This window comes from Notolepis coatsorum, assembly GCF_963971535.1.
Source record: "Notolepis coatsorum genome assembly, chromosome: 2".
Taxonomy (NCBI): domain Eukaryota; kingdom Metazoa; phylum Chordata; class Actinopteri; order Aulopiformes; family Paralepididae; genus Notolepis; species Notolepis coatsorum.
In genome coordinates this window covers 205,338,939-205,363,903 of record NC_140166.1, presented here as the reverse complement: position 1 = coordinate 205,363,903, position 24,965 = coordinate 205,338,939, and the positions used below count along the sequence as shown (strand labels likewise).

Genomic DNA, 24,965 nt, shown 5'->3' with positions numbered 1-24,965 from the left:
TCATTATATTAGTGGTATAAATTGACAATGGGGAAGGCTAAGAGAATTATTAAGGACTCGAGCCACCCGAACAACTGCCTCTTTGAACTGCTGCCGTCAGGCAAGCGATACAGGAGTCTCAAGGCGAGCACAGAAAGACTCAGAAGTAGCTTCTATCCCCAGGCCATCAGGCTGCTAAACGAACAATGAATGAACACTACACAACAACAACCACCAAACACACATAGCACACACATCCGCACGCACACACTCACTTTAAACAAACACACTGTAGCACCCACTACACACACTTTATAGCACACACCCACTTTAAACAAACACACTGTAGCACCCACTCCCCACACTTTATATTTATGGATGAAGGATTGCACTACAACTCGTACACCTTACTGTAAATTGTACCTAAAATTGTACCTCATCCCATTTCTGCTTTGCACTAGATAGTACTGTACATTAGTACACTGCATAGTATTGTGTATTGTATATTATATGGTAACTCAGAACATTGTACATATGTCTATACCGAACACTGTGACCTCATTTTCTTCTTCTAAATTCATGCTATATTATGTTATTATGTTATTTGATACTATCTTGTCTAGCACAGTCTCTGGAGCGTAACAGTAAGAAGCATTTTGTATGAAAGTATTCTGTACTTCTGTATGACAACTATTAAAGAACTTGAACTTAAAGAAAAACTTGAACAATGATATCATTTGTTGCAATTATTTCTGTAGTTATCTTGACCTAAAGGACTGAAGGAGGTGGAGAAAGATATTTACCGATTTGAGGATTTCTGATCTTCTCTTGGACTGTAGCACATTGATCTGGAGGGGGGAGGGGGGAAAAAAGAGGCGGGAGAGAGAGAGAGAGACGTGAGATAATACAGGGCAAAATTATATACAGAGTGAAAGTGTGGCAAAACTAAAGGAAGCAGACAAGCGTGAAATGAGCAACACTGGAGCTGAATAATCACACTGAACACTCAGGGGTGGCAGTGCCTTGTTCTGGCACCAGGGGGAGCTCCCTGCACCTCGTTTACCCCAGTCATGCTCGTACAGAAATGCCTTTCCCACCATCTGCACACCCAAGCTGCACTGTAGTCTCAGCTGTGTGTGTGTGTGTGTGTGTGTGTGTGTGTGTGTGTGTGTGTGTGTGTGTGTGTGTGTGTGTGTTCTCATTATTGAGAGCATGTGTGTGTTGTTTACGTGTGTGTGTTTTTGTGTTGTGCCAGATTCTGCATTCTCTCAGAATCAGCGTTGATTAACATCACACACCTCTCGTCTGGCCCAGGAGGTCAGCTCAGGTTTATCTCCAGAGCCGGGGTGAGTTACAGTAGAGAGGCTCATAATACCGCATGACTTCATCCAGGCCGACGGGCTGCGTTAAAGCAAAGTCACGCCGGGCAAAATGTGTCTTCCGAGTCCAACCGCTCTCGTAGGACAAGTTGGACAACTATAGCAACATAGAAACTTTGGATGTGAAGACGTGTTCTGGGATCGGGGCACAACGTGGCACAGTGAACTACTGACAACACGTGGTCCTGAGTCTGGCTAACAACAACTGATATCCCTCTCTCTCTCCTTTCTCTCTTATAGTAAGTTTGTATAGATAGATTATACGCTGTGTTGTGTACCATGTTTACAAATCTACTACGGGGAAAAAATAAGCATCTCACGTTTTTCTGTATACGTATATGTAGATCTAAAAGAATCTGATTCTGAATCTGATATTTCCTTTCATCAACTGCACAGTATATCAGTACGATGAAGCAGAAATGTAAAATCAGTATTAAACGAGTCACACGAGCTACAGTGGCAGAGAGGTCAGCTCACTCTGAAATGTGCTGACGACGACACTAAGCCCAAGGAGGAACATGTGGGAGGAGGAGGCAGGGCCCCTTTAAACGGCTGGCTGCTGGGCGTATAGATTTCCTATGAGCAGAGCGACAGACAAAGCTCTTGGAAGTGAACTCGTTTCTCAAGAGGAGCAGAGCAAGACCATTTTAAGGATTTGCATTTTGCTGCAGAAGGGAACCACTGGCCTCATTGTGAAACATGCTCCCCCAAGCAACCGACGCGCGCTTTGACTTCTCATTTTCGCTGCACCTTCGTGGGCACAAAGCCCGCACAGACGGCTCCTTTGAGAGACACAGTTAGGGGCTATAGCGGGGGCTGCCGCCGGTCACTTCTATTATCACAAAGCATTCATCATCACCGCAGCGGAAAACAAGGGCTCCACTGCGGGACACAGTGAAAGGTCAGGGAGGCTATCGGGGGAAATTATGACACGCACTGTGTGGCTTTGACAAGTATGGGCCTTAAATGTAATTGGTTAGAGACCAGGGCCTTGAAATGAAATAGTCAGAGGTTTGATCATTTATATATATAGGGAGGAAAGGGGGGAATTCTTTTTTCATTTATTTTTTTAAACAAAAACAAGATACATCTTTGGACCTTGATATCTGTACATCCTTTTTTCTAAAACGGCTACACAGCCAACGTGTGAACAGATTAACCCTTTGGTAGTGAAAGGGTTAATTGGCTGTGTAACCCAGGCTTAACACTTTCACAACCACACTACAGAAGGTTAACCCTTTCACTACCACACTACAGACGGTTAACCTTCTGTAGGGTGGTAGTGAAAGGGTTGAGCTACTCCTGGAGATCTAGGAGGTAACTAAACATAGGCCTTAGGTTTGAATCCATTGTGTTTGGAGTGGGCAGGAGCCTGATGGGCGGACAGGCCTGGGTGTTCCACATGGAATGTACAGAATTAAACACGGCTGCTGCTCATTTTCCAGTGTGCCACATCAGCATTCTCAGCTGGATTCAACGTTTTATATTCTACAATAAAGCCATGTTCCATGTGTGCAGATACATTGTATCCATCCCATGAACAGTTTTTATTCTGCACTTTAGCAAACTAGCCATTTATATATGTCCTTCGGCTTGTACATTGTAGTTGCACGCGTGTAGAAACAGGACTGTTTTTCAACCAGTCCTGGTTGATTCGATCCAAATGTATTGTCATTATAGAGCACAAGTACAACAAAAAGAAGTTTGTCATCCAACCAGAGTGCAAATGTAGCAGTAAAGTGCAACAGCAATATACAATGTGTACAGGTGATTAACCTGGGTACAAAATATACAAATTAGTAGTACGGAGTGTAGTGCTAATCAGATGTATGTACAGAGTTGTAGTATAATATGTACAGTGATACAGGTATAAAGACAGTATGGTAGTAGTCATACTGGCCAGCAGTGTGACTAGTAAGAGTAGGATATGTATAGATATAGATAGTAAAGGACTATGTGCAGGTAAGTACAGACAGGTGTGGAGATATAATATATATATATATATATGGTATATACAGCATTATTGCATATATATGCATCTCTCTTATCAATGAACCTATCCTGAAGTGAGACTACAACAAGGAAAATTAGGGGGGCGGCTAGGTGGTGTAGTGGGCAGGGCACTCGCCACCAACGCAGGAGACGCTGGGTTCGAGCCCAGCTCTCGGCGTTGCTACCAGCTTGGCTGGTCGCTCATACTAACACAATTGGCAGTGTTAGGGGTGGGAAAGCTGGTGGGTGGGTCCTGGTCGTTGTAAACAGCGACTCCTACAGTTCGGTCGGGGCGCCTGCACAGCGAGGGAAGGATCTGGAGGGAGGTAGTGTGACCTTCCACACGTTACACTCTCCCAGTGAGAGTCTGCGCTGCCAGGCTGGCTGCCGGCTGGCTGCACATGTGTCGGAGGAAAGCATGGGATAGTCTCCGGCCTCCCGGACCAACAGTATGGGGGGGGGTGCGCAACAACCAGGAAGGGGGTTGGGAATTGGCATAACGACTAACAGTGGGATGGGAGAAAAATCGGAAAAAAATAAATAAAAATAAAAAATAAAATTAGGGGCAGGTTTCACAGACATAGTTTAAGCCTAGTCCTGTACTAATAATAATAATAATTCATTACAATTATATAGCGCTTTTCTAGACACTCAAAGCACTCCCCACAATGTAGGGTGGAAATAGCCTCCTTCACCACCACCACCACTGGTAGCACCCAACCTTGGGCTACGCAGGCTCAATGGCTGCCATACACTGGAACCAGGCACACATCACACTACACACAATGGCTGAACGGCTCAGGAAACAGGGATCAGCCAATTAAAGGGACGGGATGATTAGGTGGCCTTGATGTCAGAGACCTGATTGGGAATTTGGCCAGGAACGTCGGGGAACCCCCTACTCTTTCGCGATAGGCGTCCTTGGGTTCTTTAACGACCAAGATTCAGTCAGGACCTGGGTTTAGCGTCTCATCCTAAGGACGGCACTCGCAGCTATATGGTGTCCCTATCACCGTAAAAGCGGCATTGTTACGGACTAGTCCTGTACTAAGGACTTTCCTCTATGGGAATCTCCTTTTTAAAAGCAAGGTTTTTAGTTGGAGGCTAATCCAAGTCTCTGAACAAGTCTCTCCATTGATGTAGCGGTGTGATGTGAAGCGTACCTGCAAGACGTAGTCCAGCACGATGTGTCTGAAGCACTTGCGCGTGGCGGTGAGGATGTTGGTGGCCTCCTCCACCTCGTGCTGCTTGTTGCGTGGCGCCTGGGCATTCTTGATCAGCGCCGCCTCCTTCTCCTCGCTGACCTTGTCAAACTGCTTCTTGGCCTCTTTGAACTTGCGAAGGTCTCTGGCAGGGGGGAAAGATGTGGGTTATAATAAACGTGCTTTATCGAGATTCAACATGTCGTGTTAAGGCGTGACGAGGTTCTCGCCCTCGAGGGGGTGCAGAGGCGCGGGCTTGATTGCTGATCGACGGATTGTTGAAACTATCAGCGGGTGATAGTGTAAATCCTTCCACTCGATTTGAACAACCATGCGAGCTGAAAGGTGGTATGTAAAGGGGAAGCAAGGTGATCCTTGTATGGAATTTAAAATAATAAGATGAGATCAGGTGACGACATGGAAGCAATGATGTGACCAAAACACAAGACCATAAGAGGATAGGCGGAATCGAGGTAGTGTTATTCAGTCACCACAGGAAAAAGCCCATAATTTGCCTTAGTTTAAAACCATGACATGACTAGCGAAATGGCCAGGGGGGGGGAGAGCAGATGTCCTCCTAATAATGTTGTTTTTGTTGACTATTATGAAGAACAAATGAGTCTATTTCAGGGTTTGGATTCAAGTCAAGTCAGGTCAAGCGTCATGTGTTCCTTTATTAATCCCCTTGAGGAAAATTATGTCATAGCAGCAGCACGGGGGAGGGGAGGTACAGGCAGGAAACAAAATAATAATAGAAATTATAATAATAATAATAATAATAATAAAGGCGGCCGGGTAGCGCAGCTGACTAAGAGGGTGAGAAGCCAGTGGGCTGGTCGTTGTAACTTCACCAATGAGAGTCCACGCTGTCAGGTGAAAAGAGGTTGCTGGCTGTCTCCTATGTATCGGAGGAAGCATGTGATAGACTTCAGGGCTCCCTAGACCGGCAAGTAGGGGGAAAATGCACGCAACGACAAGGAAGGGGAGGGGGGAATTGGCATAACGACTAAATTGGGATGGGAGAAAAATACAGAAAAATAGAGAAAAAGTGGATAAAAAATAATAATAATAATAATAATAATAATAATAATAATAATAATAATAATAATAATAATAATAATAATAATAATAATAATAATAATAATAATAATAATAATAGAATAGAACATAATAGAATGTGTCAAATAGTAGCCATAATTAAAGGGGAACAACAGACATGTTTTGAAAATGTATATTAGTTAGTAGGTACTATGACGTGTTGGGAAAAAGCACTTTCACAGAGAAGGCGCTTCAAAGCCTTGTGGGGAGAGAGCGGCATCACCGGCACCTCGCCAGGCCTCAACCAGGGAGTTAATGGAATGGATTTGCTTTTAGTTTTACAAGTCAGATTCAGATTCATGCACATGGAGAGTAACTGCAGCACGCATCAAGACGTGACTTATTGTCATTGAACACACACAAACACATGCACCCTGCACTGCACCTTAATATACAAGACACTTTCTGTAAATAATTGACTATTTTATTTAATCTCATCTCATTTTACATTTTTATCTTATCTTATCTTATATATATATATGCCACAGAGCATTCATAGCAGTCTATTTCATATCTATTGTTAAGATATACCTATTATTTGCTCCATCTTGCCTGGGTGAATTTCTCAACTCAAGTTGAAGTATTTTCAACTCGAGGGTATCCAGGGTACCAATTATTCTGAAGAGGATAAGTGTGTCAGTACTCAAGCTCTGGGTCTCACGTGTGTTCCTTGGTGTGTGTAATGTGTGAGAGCTGCGAGACCCAGTGGGTAATGTGTGAGGAGACATGCTTCCCGACAGGCTGGGTGTTGCTGATGTGGGTATTTAGCCCCAGTGCAGCGGGCAAAGGCGACTAATCCTTAATAATGAAATAAAGGAGAAGCCCCCCCCCCCCCGCCCCACCAGGTTTCCCCTCTCATACAATCTGTGAAGTCAACACAGCATTAGGTCGAAAATTAGGACATTCGATGGCTAGATTTGCATGAGAAAATATTCTTGACAATACTAACAGGAAGTGTCCTCAAATTCCATACCCTATTCCTTTATAATCAGATATTCAAAATCCCCTAATCGTATTTGTGCATGAGAGTGTCTACAGTTTCAGAGTGACAACAATAATATTCTAACCCAGGTGTATTTCCTGTTGCATGGTAGGGATGGGCGTACTCGTAGCTATGAAAAAAATCTAATATATATATATTTTTTTATTACGTTTTTTCCCCCCTTTTCGAGTAATACACGATCAATCGAGTATAGCATGCGATCAATCGATCTGGATTTTTCTTTAAAATGCCCATCCCTATAATTTACAGGGAATTACATTCAGGTCCAAACTGTTCCCATGAAACATAATTCCAGTGAAAGCATCTATAAGCTTCCTTCTTTACAGACAAGGTGCCGTCTGCAGTGGAGTTCCTCAAGGTCCTGACATCCAACATGCTTACTTGGCTATTTCCTTTCCGTAGTCTAAGACTTTTATTCATTCAAACTAAGAGGCCTATTAAGATGTTAGATCCTAATATGAAAAAATATGATATTTAATGTTCTATTAGACTTAGCTTATTTTATGCCTAATTCCATGTCTGCACTTTATGCCTATGTATACTAAGTGTATTAGTATATTATTATTATTATTATTATCCGACACTGGTTTGAGCAGTCCATTTCACATTTATTGTTAAGATATACATTATTTGCTCCATCTTGCCTCCATCATGTCTTGAGCAGCAATTCTTGTATGAGAGGTGCTATACAAATAAAGTTTATTATTATAATAATAATAATTATTATTATTAGACACTGGTTTGAATGGAAGGATTCCAAATGAAGAGTTTGGTCGCCTCATGTACTTTGTTCCTTCTTATAGAAAGATTTTAGAAAAATCTCTGAAGTTGTGAAATTCATCAAAAGCTGAGAGCACAGGAGATGTCACCAGCTTGATCAATCTTCACTCAATCAATACTTACTCTTTGACAAATGTTAGAAGCTGGGTCTTGATTGATCTCTGGGCCTGATCAAACAATATCTGAGAAAGAAAAGAAAAGACCAGTTAACTTTTTATCAGTGACAGACAGAAGAGCGTCACTCTACTACAAGTTCCACAACGCAAACATTTCACATCTTAAAAACATTGCTTCACCAGTAAGCACGAGCAGCTGTTGGACAAAAGATTCAATTTTCCAAGCAACGGGGTGTTTCTGCAAGTCAGCGTTCAGCTCCACGACATCAGGCAGTTTCTCAATTTCATGGGTGCAATTTAGCAGAAGTACATTTTCGCAAAAGGGTCGACTTTGTGAATTCCCAGTGTAAAAGCGTAAACATAAGCATAGGAATGACGCAGTGAGTCAGACCCGTATTTAACCCGCATACTACTTCCTTAAAAACACTCAATCAGCAAAAACCTGTCCCTTTTCTGACAAGGCCCTCTACGTGTTGTTCAAGTCCGATTTCAACACAGAGCCGATGCTAGCTGGACCAGACAATACTGGCAGTGTGGCTGGGATGGGCTGTATTGCTAGTGACAAACAGATTGAGCACTGTGCTTGAATGGATCATGTGCCTCGAGATGGCTGAGTGGCAGAACGTTAACCATCAGTCAGCTGATACGACCGCAGACTCTACTGTTGAGTCACCGTCTCTGGTCTGACTTGTGGCTCTTTTGAGGGTCTACTAAAGCACATTAATAAGTGGGCTAAGGGAGGAAACTCGAGTCTCCAGCGTTGAGTCACTGTCTCAAGAGTCAAGACAGGCCCACCCCTGTGACCGCTTTGGGATTCAGGGGACTTATCTAGGAGACTAGGAAGGGGACTCGAGAGAGGAATCTCTACTGTGATGAGAACCCTTTTAAAAAAAGGTACAAGGGATCTTGGGTGTGGCCCTTTTTAAAAGGTCAGGGGACAGGCACGGATGCTAGTCCAAACAACAAGGGATCCTACAGTATATGAGGTCCTGTTTAGCTACAGTCTGAACGAGTCTAGATTTAGGGTACTGGGCAGAATGGAATGGCAGATAGCACTATCAAATGACAAATAGTACAAAACCTCTCCTGTATGCAGAACCTTGACTCAGATCTAGATAGTTTGCACTGCACTTTTTAGATGCCAAGCACCTCTATGACCTGCAAGTAGTGAGTCATTCACTTTGCCCCTTACGGTGGCTCGACACCATGGCACTTTGTGTTAAGACCAGTTCAATCTATACTTGACATCTCGACAACCATCACCATGTGCCGACACAGAGCAGCCACCCAGAGCTAAGCCTAACCCTCTCAACACTGCAGTACGAAAGCTCACGGTAGAAAAGCATTACATTCGGAAGAGCACCATTACATTTTATTGACATTCCTTTGGGCCAATATCAGTTGATGCGCGATATTACTCTTTCGTGTATGTGTGGCATTCCGAGCTAAACACAACACAGACCGTTGCTTCCTAAAGTCTGCAACACTTAGCATCTGTGAGACTACAGTCTACAATGAAGACTACAATTTGTGAACCTCCTTGAGCTGCAGATTTTCTATCGTTTCCATTTGATTCAGCTGTGACAACTCCATAACATTCTGATTCAGTGGTGTGACAACACCATAACATTTTGATTCAGCAGTGTGACAACACCATAACATTTTGATTCAGCAGTGTGACAACACCATAACATTTTGATTCAGCAGTGTGACAACACCATAACATTCTGATTCAGTGGTGTGACAACACCATAACATTTTGATTCAGCAGTGTGACAACACCATAACATTTTGATTCAGCAGTGTGACAACACCATAACATTTTGATTCAGCAGTGTGACAACACCATAACATTCTGATTCAGTGGTGTGACAACACCATAACATTTTGATTCAGCAGTGTGACAACACCATAACATTTTGATTCAGCAGTGTGACAACACCATAACATTCTGATTCAGTGGTGTGACAACACCATAACATTTTGATTCAGCAGTGTGACAACACCATAACATTTTGATTCAGCAGTGTGACAACACCATAACATTTTGATTCAGCCCCATAACACTGGGAGTAAGGGATGTGTTTTACAAGACAGGAAGCCTGCTCATTGCAACGTGAACTTTATGGACAGGGAGCAGCAAACAAGTTATTTTTACAGTGTGGTTTGCCCTTTAAAGAAAAAGGAAAAAAAGAAACCCCAAAGTTATGTTGAACGTCCACTCGTTGAATAAGAGGGGAAATAAATACTTGTTCACCATTGGGAGGTCTCTGGTTAGTTTGACCCTGGGACACGCAAAATAAAACTTGGACTGACAGCCAATTGTTTTTGTTTTGGTATTCTGCAACTGGCAACGGGAGGGAAAACACGTCCGCTTCACGTAGCAATGCTGTAGAAAATGGTAAACGGTGCATTTATATAACACTTTTATCCAAAGCGCTTTACAATTTGTTCCTCGCATTTTACCCATTCACGCACACATTCACACACCGATGGCGGAGGCAACCATGCAAGGTGCCGACCTGCTCATCGGGAGACAGTGTCTCGCTCAAGCGAACAGGGAACCTCTGGATTACCAGATGACCGCTCTACCTCCTGAGCCACTGTCGTACCGTGTGATAGTTGATCATCTCCTGCAGGCTTTCCGCAAACTTCGTGAGACTGGACTGTGGAGAGAGAAAATGACAAACCGTAAGAAAATCTAATAGAGAGAGAGAAAGAAACACTTTGACAGTCCAAGAGTAAGAAACGCGCATTCACGTCGCATGGGAGGTCGAGCACAAGAAATAAACACTCGATTCCCAACTTGCTGAGGCTCCCGTTGGGGAGGGTTGGCTGTGAGAAAATGTTGTAAGAACCGCTTTCGCTGCTTTAGCCAATTGTGGCGCAACAATGGAGCATTGAGAGGGAATTCTCAATAGCCGATGCATTCTCTGTAAATATGCACTGTGGCTGAACTTCAGACCCCAGGGATAAGCAGCGCGGGGAAATATACAAAAGCACAGCGGAAGTGTGGGCCTCCCCACGCCGAGTGTGTATGAGAAGAAAACAAAACACTTGACCTCGTCAAGGCGAGAGGACAGACAACGGCCTTCTTCCACAGCAAAAAAGATTTAATTTGGCTTCAGTAATAACACTAACAAGCATGCATGGGTCGTTCAAGCTGGATATTCTTTTTTGTTTACCTCGATGACCTCATCTTTGGTGGACTGCTGAGCTAGCTCCCGGATCCCGGTGACAAACTGTTTGTTGGCCGTGTTGTAGGCTTTGCCGGCATCAATCATACCGATACACAGCTTCACCAGCTAGAGAGAGACATAGGAACAGAGAGAGAACGAGGCGTGAGTAACAGAATAAACAGCACTTGATGTTGCCTCTGGGCACCGTTTCATGTTCAAACACTAGGGGGGAAAAAACACTGGAAACGTGCCGCTGACAACAGATTATATTATGATATCTTGGACGGAGACCTGGGTGCTGGAAAACAAAATAAATAAATCAATGCTACCAAAATCACCACTAATGATAGATAAAATAAAGGTTTCTTCATAAATTAGGATGAGAGTTTTCCCCTCTGACTCAGTGTGTGTGTGGGAGGGGGATTCAGAGTTATGTAAGCGTAGCACAAACAAACTCTGGCCCTTTTCACTCCCACATACAAGGGAGCAGAGCCATCGCAGCACAGGAGGAGAGTGAAAGAGAGAGAGGATGTTCCACTGCTGCCTGAATAGAATTACCTCCGAGCTCCGGTCAGGCCTATAGGAAATACCGGACAGTAACCTGCTGTGTCTTGGAATTCTCTAAACGAAAGCGAGACAACACCCGTCCATTCGCCCAGTAAGACGGGATCCTTTCCAGACGGTTCTTTTCTCCTCGTTAACCCCTGATAAGTCAAGATAAGTGAAACTAAGAACCATATGGCGCAGACTCCTTAACCCGTGTGCGTGCCGTGCACTGGTTCATTCACCCCCATGGGTTTAACCACTTAGGATTAGTGTCAGTAGGTCAAGGTGTCCAGACTAACGTCACACTGCCTCCTTCTACAAGCGGGTTTCAATGCAGCAGGTAGATACTTATATCGTGCCAGTTACCTTGTGTATGTATACGGTTTACTTTACTTACTCATAGAATATATTACTTACTCATAGAATATATTCAGATTCAAAGTGTTTTATTGCCCATATTTATTGTAACGTATAATATAACTAATATTAGAGTTAATTATATTGTTTACACTGCTTATTTTATCTTTACTATAATTCTATTGCCTATATTTATGTCTTTCTACCATTACCCCGCTCATACCTGTACCTCCCCTCCCCCATGCTGCTATGACGGTAGAATTTCCCCAAGGGGATCAATAAAGGAATATCTTATCTTAGAATATCTTAGTTGAGAGCGATGGGGTAGATATGTTTTCCTAAAGTTCTCAAGACTATCCTCCTCGTATCATCAAAATTAATGGCGGATTATTATTAATTCTATAAGCCATTTCCTCTGCTGAATGTGCTGATGTAGGTTAATTTTTCAGACGCAAAGCATTCAAATCTGGATTTTGGTGCCCGTGGCGGCGTTTGGTGCTTTGAAGTATTCAGGTCAGCCGTAGCTGCAAGTGAATACTAGTCTGTCCTCCCTGGGGAGATCCACAAAGGTGGGATCATTAATAGTACAGGGGTGGAATCCACTAGAGCTCCCAGTATGATATCATCATGAAATACCATCATACTGCCATTCCTAATGTTCTGGGATTTTGTTTTACCTTTATTTAAGCTGACGGGTCAATTAAGAACAAATTATTATTTACAATGACGACCTGGTGAGAGGACAACATGTCCCCTCGAAGGCAGGGAAAGGGGAAAAAAATAATATATATAAGAAAATGTATAGAAAAGAGACAGACGATACATACATCACGGCGGTAAGGGAAATAATTTAAACACACATCAAACAAACAACCAAATACAATTACAAGGTATGCAATACATGAAGCAGAACAGACAAATTAGTTAAAAGGCTGGGTGACAGTTGCCGGTGTAAGCAACTCTGCGATAGAGTCCTTAAAGGTAGTGAGTAGTCAATGTGTCCAGTCTTTTGATTATACTTTACGTATTGGAATATTGTAAAGTGTAATCAAAAGACCAGTGCCTCCACTTCCCAAGATAAATGTAGTTATTGTGCCCCAATAACTTAGTCTTCTGGAAACACCACATACAATACTAGGACTGGACATCATGAGACATGCAGGTCCAATATGTCACTCTATACTCACACTATCTCTCGTCTCTTCCTTACAACTGAATCTAATCTTGTACAGGATTTAAAAACATGACCAAGAACAAATTCCACTCTGTGATTAACCGTCCTTGTGAGATACTAGAATATCCAATCGTATTATCTATGGTGTGTTGACTCGACATCTTGGGGGGGGGGGGGGGGGGGCTAATACTGGCCTAATTAAAAGTGTGTTATGTTAACATTAAACTCGGCTTGTGTGCGTGTTTATATTTGTGTTATGTTGAGATTGAACTCGGCTTGTGTGCGTGTTGATATTTGTGTGTGGCAGAGAGGGGGGGGGTCCTTGTATGTGAACACTAGGGATGGGTACCGAATCCGGTACTTCTAACTCATTGAGCGCCAAAAACTATCTCGTTTTTGAAAGCCAGCGCTAGTTTTTCCTTTTTTGATTATTATTATAGCGGACCTTAGTGTGTGTTCTAGTGACCTCTGTGTTAGTTAGAATTGAATTGACGATCGAATCCCGACAGGTGGCAGTATCGCCTACCTTTGGAACTGGGCTAGTTTAGTGTGGGGCCCCCCCACACCGTAGCACTAGAGAGCAGTGAGCAGCAGTGAGTAGATAGGTATAATGGCGATCGTGACTTTTGGAGACTATGAAGAGGACAAAACGATCACACTTATGGATGCTAACGTGCGTTTTCACCAGACTACATTGGACTCAGCACTTATGGTAAGTCATAAAAATGGCGATGGGTTGGGTAGGCGGGGTGGGGGGGGTAACTGTACATTGGATTATCGACGAAACCTTACTTGGTCCCAAGAAGAGGGTCTCGTGTATTATTGGGTTAGGACATTTACTGTACATTGGAGGGGGTTGGGTTAGAACATTTACAGGGGCCAGTTTCGAATTGCAGTCTCCCGTAGGTGCTCTTTGAGAGTGGTTTTGAAAGTGGGTAGTGATTCACATTCAGGGCACGAAATTAACGTTTTGACTCACCGGCCAGTGGCGGGTAGATGGGAAGAATCTACCCGCCAAGCATATTTCTTACCTGCCAACTTTTTTTTTGATTAAAAAGAAATTATTATTTTATATAAAAATTTTTTTTAATAAAATATATATATTATATAATCATACTTGTAGTTGTATTATCTGCGAGACATCGCCACCTCGCTGTCTGCAAACAGCTCCACTGTCTGTGTGTATACTCGAGTGGCCTCCAGCTCCAGCAAGGATTCTCCGGCGCTGCAGCTGGGCCCTTAAACTCTACATTCAGCATGAAAGGATTCTCCTGGGCTGCAGCTGGACCCTATTCAGCAGCCCTCATGCGATGTAAGCCAGGGGCTCGAATACGCATGTTGTAGGACATTGATGTCAGGAGCTATCTGTAGCTACTGCTGGATGGCGTTGGGACAACGCCTCTGAACTATTTAGTTTACTGGGACATTTCGTAGTGACTAGTGAGCTAACGTGGGCTAACATGGGCTACCTAGCCAACGGAGGTATTATGCACTGGACACTTGCTGGAGCAGTTGTTGATGTCGGGAGCTATCAGTAGCTAGCCGGCTGGATAACGTTACACAATGCCTCATGTATTAAACTAAACGTGAATAGTTGACTGGGTCATTTTGTAACAGTAGCTAACATTAGCTCACGGAGGTCCCTCTGACTAGACTAACGTCAGTCACGGTGACTGTCCGAGGCAATAGCCTCTGTTTACATGCAGCAGCATACAGAAACGGGTGCGGGAGGGGTAGGAGCAGCAATGCGCTGCGTGTCTGCTGAGACAGCGAGTGAGAACTCCGCTCAGAATTGGATCATGATTTTCGGTTTTCACATGACTATTTGATTGCCCGCCACAGGGCGGGCAGACCTCTCAGTGGGAGGCGCCAAACGTAAAAACTGAGCGCCAATGGCGCTTGGCGGGCTCTAGTTTCGCCCCCTGTTCACATTCCTTTACAGCTTTGGGTAGGGCGTTCCACATTGATGTGGCATAATTGCGAAACGTGTTTAGTCCCTTGTTTGAGCCGAATCTGGCTTTAACATGATTTGTGGAGCTCCCTCTGGTGTTGTGGTCGTGGTATTCACTGACCTTTGGGAAGTATTTTGAGATAAAGATTACATTTTTAGAGGCTAAAGTACAGAAAAAAAGGTACCGTTGGGTACCGGTATCGATTCACATGGTACCGGTATCGGTTCAAATGTGAACAGTACCCAACCCTAGTGAACGCTAAGGGCTGGTTTCTAAGAACATCCCCAGCTGTACCCGTGCCCCCCCCCCCCCCCCCTGCCTCAAGCAGATCCTTCCGCTACACAGCCCTGTGCAGGAAGTGACACAGGGCTGTGAGTCACATACACGAGTGAGAGGAGGAGGAGGGTGGGAGTCTGCAAAGTCCAAGAACAATGAGCAGAGATCTCCAGAGGACCAGTGGATCAGTGGGCTCAGGGCCCCACCCTCAACCCGCTTCCATGTGTGTGAACTTGCTGGTCTCAGGCCTGTGGGGGACTGTTATGACGAGGGAGTTGGTTTGCAATGTAAATACATAGAAGCCTGTGTTGGGTAACTTGAACCACACGTTCTTGAAGTGAACTCACCTTGTCAAGCTTCGACTCCAACTCACAGACATCGCCCTCCACCTCCTCTATGGTGGCCCTGTGAGGACAAAACAAAACAAGGTCACTTTGGTCATTAGCTTATATTTAATGTTGGCGAGGTTGACCCTCAAAGGTTGATCTTTACCCCTTCAGTGACTATAATGATATGCAAATAGGCAAAGGCTAGGGCCTTGAAAAGAGGCAATATAGATCCCCACACTGCTCACAGCAGATACAGGGTGAAGGTTAGTGTGCTGCTATGTGACACAACCCTGTCTTGATGGGAAGCAGAGGGGAAGTGAGAAGCTACGGGAAGCATACACACCCACAGACACATACTAGCAGACAACAGATACATACTAGCAGACAACAGACACATACTAGCAGACAACAGACACATACTAGCAGACAACAGACACATACAAGCAGACAACACACATACTAGCAGACACACATATAGCAGACACCAGACACATACTAGTAGACACATACTAGCAGACAACAGTCATAGTAGCCTACAACACAGACTAGCATATAACACAGACACGTACTAGCACACAAACACTAGCACACAGACACACTATAGCAGACAGACACACACTAAAACACACACACACTAGCACAGGCATATACTAGCTAGCACACACAGACACACACTAGCACAGACACAGTACTAGCACACAGACACACACTAGCAGACACATACAGTACTAGCACACACACATACTAGCACATACAGTACTAGCACACAGACACACACAAGCACAGACACACACATACATACTGACATACACACTAGCACAGGCATATACTAGCTAGTAGGGATGGGCGTGAGTAATCATAGCTATGAGAAAAAAACAAAAAATCTAAATTATACATTTTTATGTAAAAGAAATATATATTATATATATTTTTTTTTTTACATATCTTTTCACATGTATGTGTAAGATTATAACTGTTTGTTGGTTTCCTTAAACATATATACGTGAATGAACAAAAATAAGTAAAGAAATATATATAATATATTATTATTTCTTTTTTTTCTTTTCTTTTTCTTTTCAAGTAATACACGATCAATCGAGTATAGCATGCGATCAATCGATCTGGATTTTTCTTTAAAATGCCCATCCCTACTAGCTAGCACACACACATACTAGCACAGACAACACAGACACAGAGTAGCACACAGACAGAGTAGCACACAGACACATACAGACTAGCACAGACACACACAGCAGGAGGGGAGGCCAGATTGAGATATACCCGATCGGGTAACGCCTTGGGTCCAGATCTGGCATTTTACTCATCATAATGTGACAGAATGAAAGCACAGCTTGGCCTACCCAGGAACAAACACCCCCCCTGAGCATGTTGGAATGCCAAGGCAGTGGAAGAGGAAACTGGTATGACATCATAATCCTAGCAGAGAGTCACTGCAGCAATCTCAGTGCAGCTTAATTATGATGCTAAATAATATCAAAACGTATCGGAGCATTAAATCAGTCTGTAGAGGAAAGGGGATAAAGAGACAGCAGCTAGGCTATCAAATCCACACTGATCATTTAGTAGCACTTTGTCCAGAATGCGCACAATAGACAATTAATTATATGACCACTTTATATGGTCATATATGGTTATAAGACCACCTTGCTATAACCAACCTCTATTCTCCAGAAAACCTCCAAGTCTTTACTGAAGCAACCTGTGATCTGCTTTCCTATAGCATTGTATCGACATAATTTACCAGGAATATGCAGAGTGCTCTCTAGGGCTTTCTATGTCTCTCAAGCTCCCATTATACTACTCAGCTATATATTCAAACATTCTAAGTGTTATTGACCATATTTATTGTAACGTATAATACAGTATAACATAAAATATTTATAACTGATAGGGCATACAGACCCTCATCTGCACCTTTGATTTAGGCTTACTTGCTCATATGCCTATATTCAGAGTTAATTATATTGGTTACACTGCTTTCAAAAAGATCTTTACTATAATTGTATTGCCTATATTTATGTCTTCTACTATTACCCTGCCCATACCTGTACCTCCCCCTCCTCTCCCACATGCTGGTATGAAGTCTGAATTTCCCAAAGGGGATCAATAAAGGAATATTGTATCTTATCTTATTATATTACTCAGCACTGCCAATTGAGATAAGACTTGCCCTTTTGGTTTGGACCCCCGAAGAATGCTTATTCACAACCTACATAGTTAAGCATAGACAGAATGGTGAACTTTCACAGGCTTTTGGGCTATTTAACTTGATTAATAACTGGAGGCGGGCTTTAGACTTCAAATATTCCAAAGATAATAAATGTGATTTTTGCGACCCCCCAAAAAACACTTTGCGACACCCTGGGGGGTCCAGACCCCCAGGTTGAGAACCACCGGCCTAGCAGATACTTGGACTGACAGGTTCAGTAAGCCAATTCCTCCGATTAGCTGCTGCTGGTTGATCAGCCAGCAGCTCATCTGAGCAAATGTGATGGAGGCTTGGCTTTTCTACCGCAATTTAGTCTCGTAATGGAATGCCACTTCTAAGTCAAACCAAGCCCTGTTGTGCATTAAGAGCATAAAGAACATGCAAGAACAACAAAGGGGTCTCGTAATGGTGTATTAAGTCCTGGCGAGGCATTTCCTCAGAGCAGCGAAAAAGAGCAAGTCTCGTCGACGTGTGTAGCGAGAGAGCTTATCTCGGCCGCTACACACATCCTCCTGAAAGACACTGTTCTTCATCAGAAATAATCATGTTCCGATAGGGTCAGTGATGGTCTGAAGGAGCGTGTGGTGGCAGCACTTGGAGGGAAGATGGGCTTATATACTTCCAACAGGGTTGTTTCATAACAGTGTAACGCTACTGGGGTTGAACTGAGCATAATCAAACGAGAGTGAGCTGTACGTGCGAGTGACATTGTGTGTGCTGGGGGTGAATGGTGGACAGATAGAGCGCTGGGGATTAGAGTGACACCCAGGGTACCAGCGGGTGGCCTTAACTAACCAAACCCCCTCCAGCTGTTCCCATGCCCAGCTTTTACCACGCTCGCTGACAGGCTGCGAACATCTGCTCTGTGTCAAGAGAAAAACAAGACGCAGCCTGTCGTAGACCTGTCAACATGCACTGACAAGACATTCACTAAACAAGCCTCTTCTTCCTCATCCTCATCTCCCTCAGTGGACTTAGCGCTTGGGCTTTATCAGCAAGATGCAAGTTGCTGATCCAAGTGTCCACGTAAACACTTGCGATACATTCCTGACACCAGGCTAGCAAAGATGCCCCATAAAGTTCAGAAATTAGATAAGATAAGATATTCCTTTGTTGATCCCCTTGGGGAGATTCAGGAGGGGGATTACGGGTGCAAACAATTTTTATAATAAAAAAGGCAAAGTGCTGGTTATTATTAAAAGAATATAAAAAATAATAATAAAAAAAGAAAAAAGGTTCACGATTCTCACTGTGGAAGTTTATCTCCGTTTAAACAAGCATTGGTAAATTCTCATGATGTGAAAGTTTGTCTTTAAAAATCTTTTTTTTTATCCACTTTTTCTCCCATTTTCAATTTTTCTCCCATCCCAATTTTCATATCGTCCAATTCAACCCTCCCCTGTCTTCGAACGTTGTTTCTTGCCTCCCACAAGCCGGTTGCAATGTGGACTAAGTCATACATAGCACGAGTCCCCTCAGATACTCGAGGTAACAGCCGTCGCATCTTTTCACCTGCGTGGCTCGATCTTTCAGCGTCGGGGGTCTGGGCTTTGGAGGGGCCCGCCCCCGTCGCTTCTTGATTCTACTGCGCAGGCGCACCAACCGACCTGTAGGAGTCGCTGTCCACAACGCCCGATCCCCACCCTTCAGTTTCCCTCCCCATAATACGGCCAATGTGTATTACTGTGGATGACCAGCTAAACTGAAAGCAATGTGGAGAGCGGGGCTCGAACAGGAGGCATCCTGTTTGAGCCTAGTCTCCAGCATTCGTTGCGAGCGCCTTGCCCACTGCGCCGCGTAGCCGCCCGTCTTTAAAACATTTTAAAGGTTTAAAACAAATGTCCCTGTGAATGCAGAAAGAATACCCACAAAAATCACAAGGGAAAAACCTGTATAGAAAAAGTACATTTCCAACCCTGCCTTGAGCACAAATTAGGGATGTTCGATATTTGCTTTTTACCGATACCGATATACAGATATTGTCCAACTCTTAATTTCCGATACCGATATATGCAGGACATCCCTAGCACAAATGTAACATAGTTGGTCAGAGTTTTCCTTACGTGCACAGAAACAATGCTATTTGTGGACACAGGCTAGCCGTGGGTAGCTCTCAAGTGACAAAAACTGTGGACAGTTGGCCTTTGAAAGGAAAGACAGCTAAAGAGAGTGTGCAGGGTAACCTAAACAGAGGAGAGACCCGGACATTACTTGGAATGAATTACCTAGATATCACAGAATGAAACAGCAGCATGGCTCAAAATGCTTCAAAGTCAAAGAAAGCTAAATGAGATGAGCATTTTAACAGACACAGAGAGGCCAGTGGACGGGTCAACAGCAATATGGAGTTCAATCTGCTCCATAGGACAGAGTAGGAAACTGCTCAAAATGTAAATTACATGTTGGTAATGAGCCGTTTGCGTCTGGGTCAATTCCATTGATTTATCACTCTGAATCATAATGGGGTCATGCTGAAAAGATGTGGTGATGATGGGAAAGTCCTGGATGGGCCCTCCCTAGAAGACTCAGGCCTGGGGCTAAAATCAGCTATGGAAGTCCTGGATGGGCCATCCCTAGAAGACTCAGGCCTGGGCTAAAAGCAGCTATTGAAGTCCTGGATGGGCCCTCCCTAGAAGACTCAGGCCTGGGGCTAAAATCAGCTAAGTCCTGGATGGGCCCTCCCTAGAAGACTCAGACCTGGGCTAAAAGCAGCTATGGAAGTCCTGGATGGGCGCCCTCCCTAGAAGACTCAGACCTGGGCTAAAAGCAGCTATGGAAGTTCTGTATGGGCCCTCCCTAGAACTAGAAGACTCAGGCCTGGGCTAAAAGCAGCTATGGAAGCAACCATATGGGGATGAGGACAATGACTACACAGAGACATCAGACATCACAAAAGCCAAGATACAAATATCTTGACTGGACTAATCAATGAAGCGAAAAGACTTATTTCATCACAGACCTATAGTATCTCTCCATAACCTCCGTGAGAGAGCCTGTGGGATAACTAGTTATTAACCAATAGCAGCAAAAACAACTCCAAAAAAACAATTAGCCTGAGCAATGTAGGACTAACCTAATTCTCTATGGCACTTCACGGCTTTTCTGTCTGGCCATGAGAAACTCAACTGTTTTCATTTCATCTCAAAACCCTGGCCTGCGGGGTGAAGTGCTGACAGAGAGGATAAGAGGAGGAGGGACTTTTGCAACTTGAAAATGTAGGCCGTTGATTCACAGCTATGACCTTGGACAACGTCCAGCAGTGTGAGTCTGGATAATGAGCAGCAGGAGAGAGAGAGTCCACACACTAATGAGAGAGAGAGAGGCTCAGAATCACAGGCAGTCCTCAGCCTTGGAATTCACTGCATTATCAAGTAGGGGTGTGGACATTTCTCGATTCTAAGATGCATTGCGATGCGGACATGGACGATTCAGCATCGATGCAGTGACAGAACATAATCGATTATTAAAATAAAAAATAAGAAATGTACTCTCTTGCTAGCTTTTGTGTTCTTTTACAATGTAGCGCTTTGGGATTTGCTCCACAACTATAAAGCGCCGTACAAATCAAATATATTATTATTATTAATATTATTATTGTATTATTAAAGCTAGTGCTCTGGTCATGCATCCACTCAACTCATAGAAAATACAGCATCAGGCTATTCTAAAAGTATTGATACTAATACTGATACTAATAAAAAGAGTATTGAACTGTTAACAGCTGGGTATCGAGGTATCTTTCTAGTATCTGTATATCATGCAACACTAGTAAAGACATTTATTTTGACATTCTGATTTAAGAACTTTCTAAATAAAAGTAAATGTATCTGACTGCTTGTATTAATTGATGAAAAAGTAGCCATGTATAGATTATAAAATTGAGGATGTAATATATTATTGAGCTGCATCGAGATGCATCGTAGAATCTAATCAAATCGTGAACAGCTAAAACGAATAGAATCGTGAGGCCAGTGAAGATTCACAGCTCTATTACCAAGTACTCTGCCCAATACATTACTAGGCTATGAGAAAAATTATTATGCATCAAACCGTACGTATACCTAGCTCTGTGGCGTTGTTGAAGAAAGCGAGAGCATTTTAAAACATCCAAAGATAGTTTTCCAGATGCCATGCCGGAAGAAAGATAACTACATTAAAGGCCAACTTGCATGTTGTATTTTTGTTCAATAAACAATGTGGACTAGGCCAACGGTGACTTTCATGAAGAAGGAAAAAAAATTATTGAAATTGACCCAGTTTTAGCGTTTTTATCAAACATTTTGTCTGCCCAACACAATCACCACGCACGTGGATATTTTAATCAATGGTTCATAACGTGCGAGTGTAATCGAAATGATGTCGTCACAACAGGTGCAGGGCACCAGGGGGCTCCGAGAGTCACACACAGCTAGTGGCAGGCACTGCAGGCAGAGAGCCTTGCTACTACTAGCCGAATGAAAATGTATCCGTTTCACCTAACAAAACTATTGCTCCGTGATCATAGCCATCCATCTCTAAAGCTAACCACTATTTGTAAAAGCCACAACCACGTTACCATATTTGTAATAATGTAAATCATTGTGTCGTTGTACATAACATAGTGTATATAACGTTAGTAGCTAACATAGCTTAGCTTGGTAGCTATTGTGCTAACAACATATCCCGACGTCCGGCTCGCTGGCCGGCATGAATGCCCGACCCAAAATGGTTCTCTCCTCTCTGTACACCCCCGTCCCCACGGGTACCCTGCCGGGGAGCCCATGGACGCGACAACGGCGGCAGCCGTAGGGTGCTCGAGCCCGTAACGCTAGTGGTACACGATAGCTATGAGCTAACTAACGCTACAGGCTCAAACACCCTACCGCCACCGCTGTTGTCGCGTCCACAAGCTCCCCGGGAGGACACCCGCGAGGACGGGGGCACACAAAGAGGCGAGAACCACCCCAAATCGGGCACTCATGCTGGCCGACAAGCCGGACGCCGCGGCACGTTGTTAGCACAATAGTAGTCCACTGTGATGCACCGAGTGGGCCACCATTGATCAACATGCAGCGACGTGTAGCTTGCATGATGCGTGTGCAGTGCTTTGCCACACAGGTCTGAGAAGAGGACCTGCACATGATTTTACTCGTTCCCCAAACTCCTCTACATGCCCCGATCTAAAATGGTTCACGACAGTAGACATAATGCTAACGTTAGCCAGCGCCATATATCGAGTAGTACTATGACCCGGACGGGCATAAGGCATACGTTTCCTGAAGTGACGTCACGGCCGTGCTAGCGTCTGATAAGCTTTTAGATTTGCTCATGCATGTTATTCGTGCGTGGACCTTTTTAACCATTTCTGAGTGAAATTTCCGGCGTCAAATGGAAAAAAAAAAATCATTAAATTAGATACCAATGATGTAAACTACCCATAATTGCAGAGTAGGGTTTAACCTGCAAGTTGGGCTTTAAACATTTCACGCATGAACTACATTTCACGCATGATAACTACATTAAACACCTCGCCAATGAGAGTCCGCGCTGGCAGGTGACAGGCTGCCATCTCGTGTACCGGAGGGGACACGTGATGCAAGGCTTCTATCCTCCCTACGACCGACCTGTGGGGGGCATATGCAAGCAACGTTCAAGACAGGGGAGGGGAGAATTGGAAACAGCGAAATTGGGATGAGAGGAAAAATAAGGAGAAAAAAAGTAGATACAAAAGAATTTATAATAAAATGGAGTATTGAACAGCTGGTTATCGCAATACTTTTCTAGTATCGGTGTATCGTGCAAGTGCAACCCTACTTAGACACGCTGCCCAGGAGGAGCTGGAATCGAACCGGGAACCTTCCGAATACCAGAGGACTGCTCTACCTCCTGAGCCACTGTCGCACCACTAGTGTTATATATTTCATATATGTCGCTGCTCCCAACAGACTAAATATAACAACATTATAATTAAGGATGTTCGATGTTGGCTTTTTTACCGATATACCGATATTGTCCAACTCTTAATTTCCGATACCGATATCAACAGATACCGATATATGCAAAAAAAACATAATCATTTCAGGTAATTAACACTTTCTCCGCCAAAAACACTGTACAGCGTTATTGGCCGCCATGCGTTGAGCACCAGACCTCGCTGTACAGCGTTATTGAGATCAATATTTAATTTTTTCGCCATGGCATTCATAATTCATATATACACCGGCTGCAGCTGGACCCTATAGGTGACGGCAACGACGGCTCAATACCGCCGCCTGGTGGATGGTCGGGCGAGTTACACTCACCTACAGGATATGGCTGATGTGCGTCGATTAAACTCATCCGGCCGTCAGATATCGTTGCATGACTCCCGACAGACACAATGTACATAATGGATTGCTTTCTAAACTTAATAATCTATATGATTTCCGCGTTTATTGCGACATACAAACCGGAAATGGACCTAGGGCATAACAAAAAATATTGTTTGGTTCCTGTTGGTTGTCAGTTAAGGCCATGGGTAGGTAGGGAATTTTCCCACGGCGACTATGGATAGGGAATTTCTTTATTTAATTAAAATGTTCACAACAACATGGATGCATGTACTCTGCCAGCATGTTTAATATTCATAATACTAAAGGTTTGACTAAGATTTGTATGAAACTTTATTGCATAAAAAAATAAAAAAATAATTTTTTTTTTTTTTTAATATATATTTTTTTAAACTCATAAAATAAATTGGGTCGCACCTAAATCGGCAGGGTCGGTCGGCAACCGGAACCAAACCATTATTTTTGTTAGGCCCAGGCGATCGGCGTCGTATACCTGGGATCTTTGACCGCCAGTCTCTTTGACCCACGGTAAGAGGAATATAACGTTATTTTCAACCCAATTGTGAGTTTCCTTGTGAGCAAACCGATCTGATCAATATATCACCCAACCTACATAAAGCATTTACTGATGATCGGGGAATTATAAACGACCCCCCCCCCCTTTCCTCCACGCATGATGAAGCATAACGTATACCGATCGTATACAGTTGAATTTTTTAATATAGCGTGTATAGGGAAGAAACGCCAATCGATAATCTATATATGCGTTTAGGCCTATAACTCACGTTCTAGGAATTACTGCAGAAAACGATAAAAACATACTTATATTCTAGAAGGTATTTTTGTATGAATGTATGAAAGAAAAGGTATAACGTTCCCACATCCTGAACGATAGATAATCGATGTTGAATGGGCCATAGTAATGTCAATATAGCAATAAAAATTTAAAAAAGTTATAGCCCTGCAAAGAAGGTAAACATCTCCATAGGCTTACAGTGGTAATGTTAGTGTTAACATTATCTCTTGTTGTGGAATTAACACAACATTACAGTGTTTCCCCTATAG

The 24,965-nt window shown here is 43.4% G+C and overlaps 1 protein-coding gene across 3 annotated transcripts in view; it reads right to left on the bottom strand.

Annotated features, from left to right (window-relative positions):
- Positions 1 to 24,965, bottom strand: part of LOC311224192 (arf-GAP with coiled-coil, ANK repeat and PH domain-containing protein 2-like) — a 77,895-nt gene that overhangs the window by 43,306 nt on the left and 9,624 nt on the right. For all 3 annotated transcript variants that reach the window (XM_084309070.1, XM_084309071.1, XM_084309072.1), the window contains exons 2-7: positions 15,381 to 15,438; positions 10,735 to 10,854; positions 10,162 to 10,215; positions 7,557 to 7,615; positions 4,514 to 4,697; positions 783 to 827 (exon numbers count right to left, since the gene is read on the bottom strand). In XM_084309070.1, the coding sequence (XP_084165196.1) occupies positions 783 to 827; positions 4,514 to 4,697; positions 7,557 to 7,615; positions 10,162 to 10,215; positions 10,735 to 10,854; positions 15,381 to 15,438 (520 nt within the window). The remainder of the gene's footprint in view (positions 1 to 782; positions 828 to 4,513; positions 4,698 to 7,556; positions 7,616 to 10,161; positions 10,216 to 10,734; positions 10,855 to 15,380; positions 15,439 to 24,965) is intronic.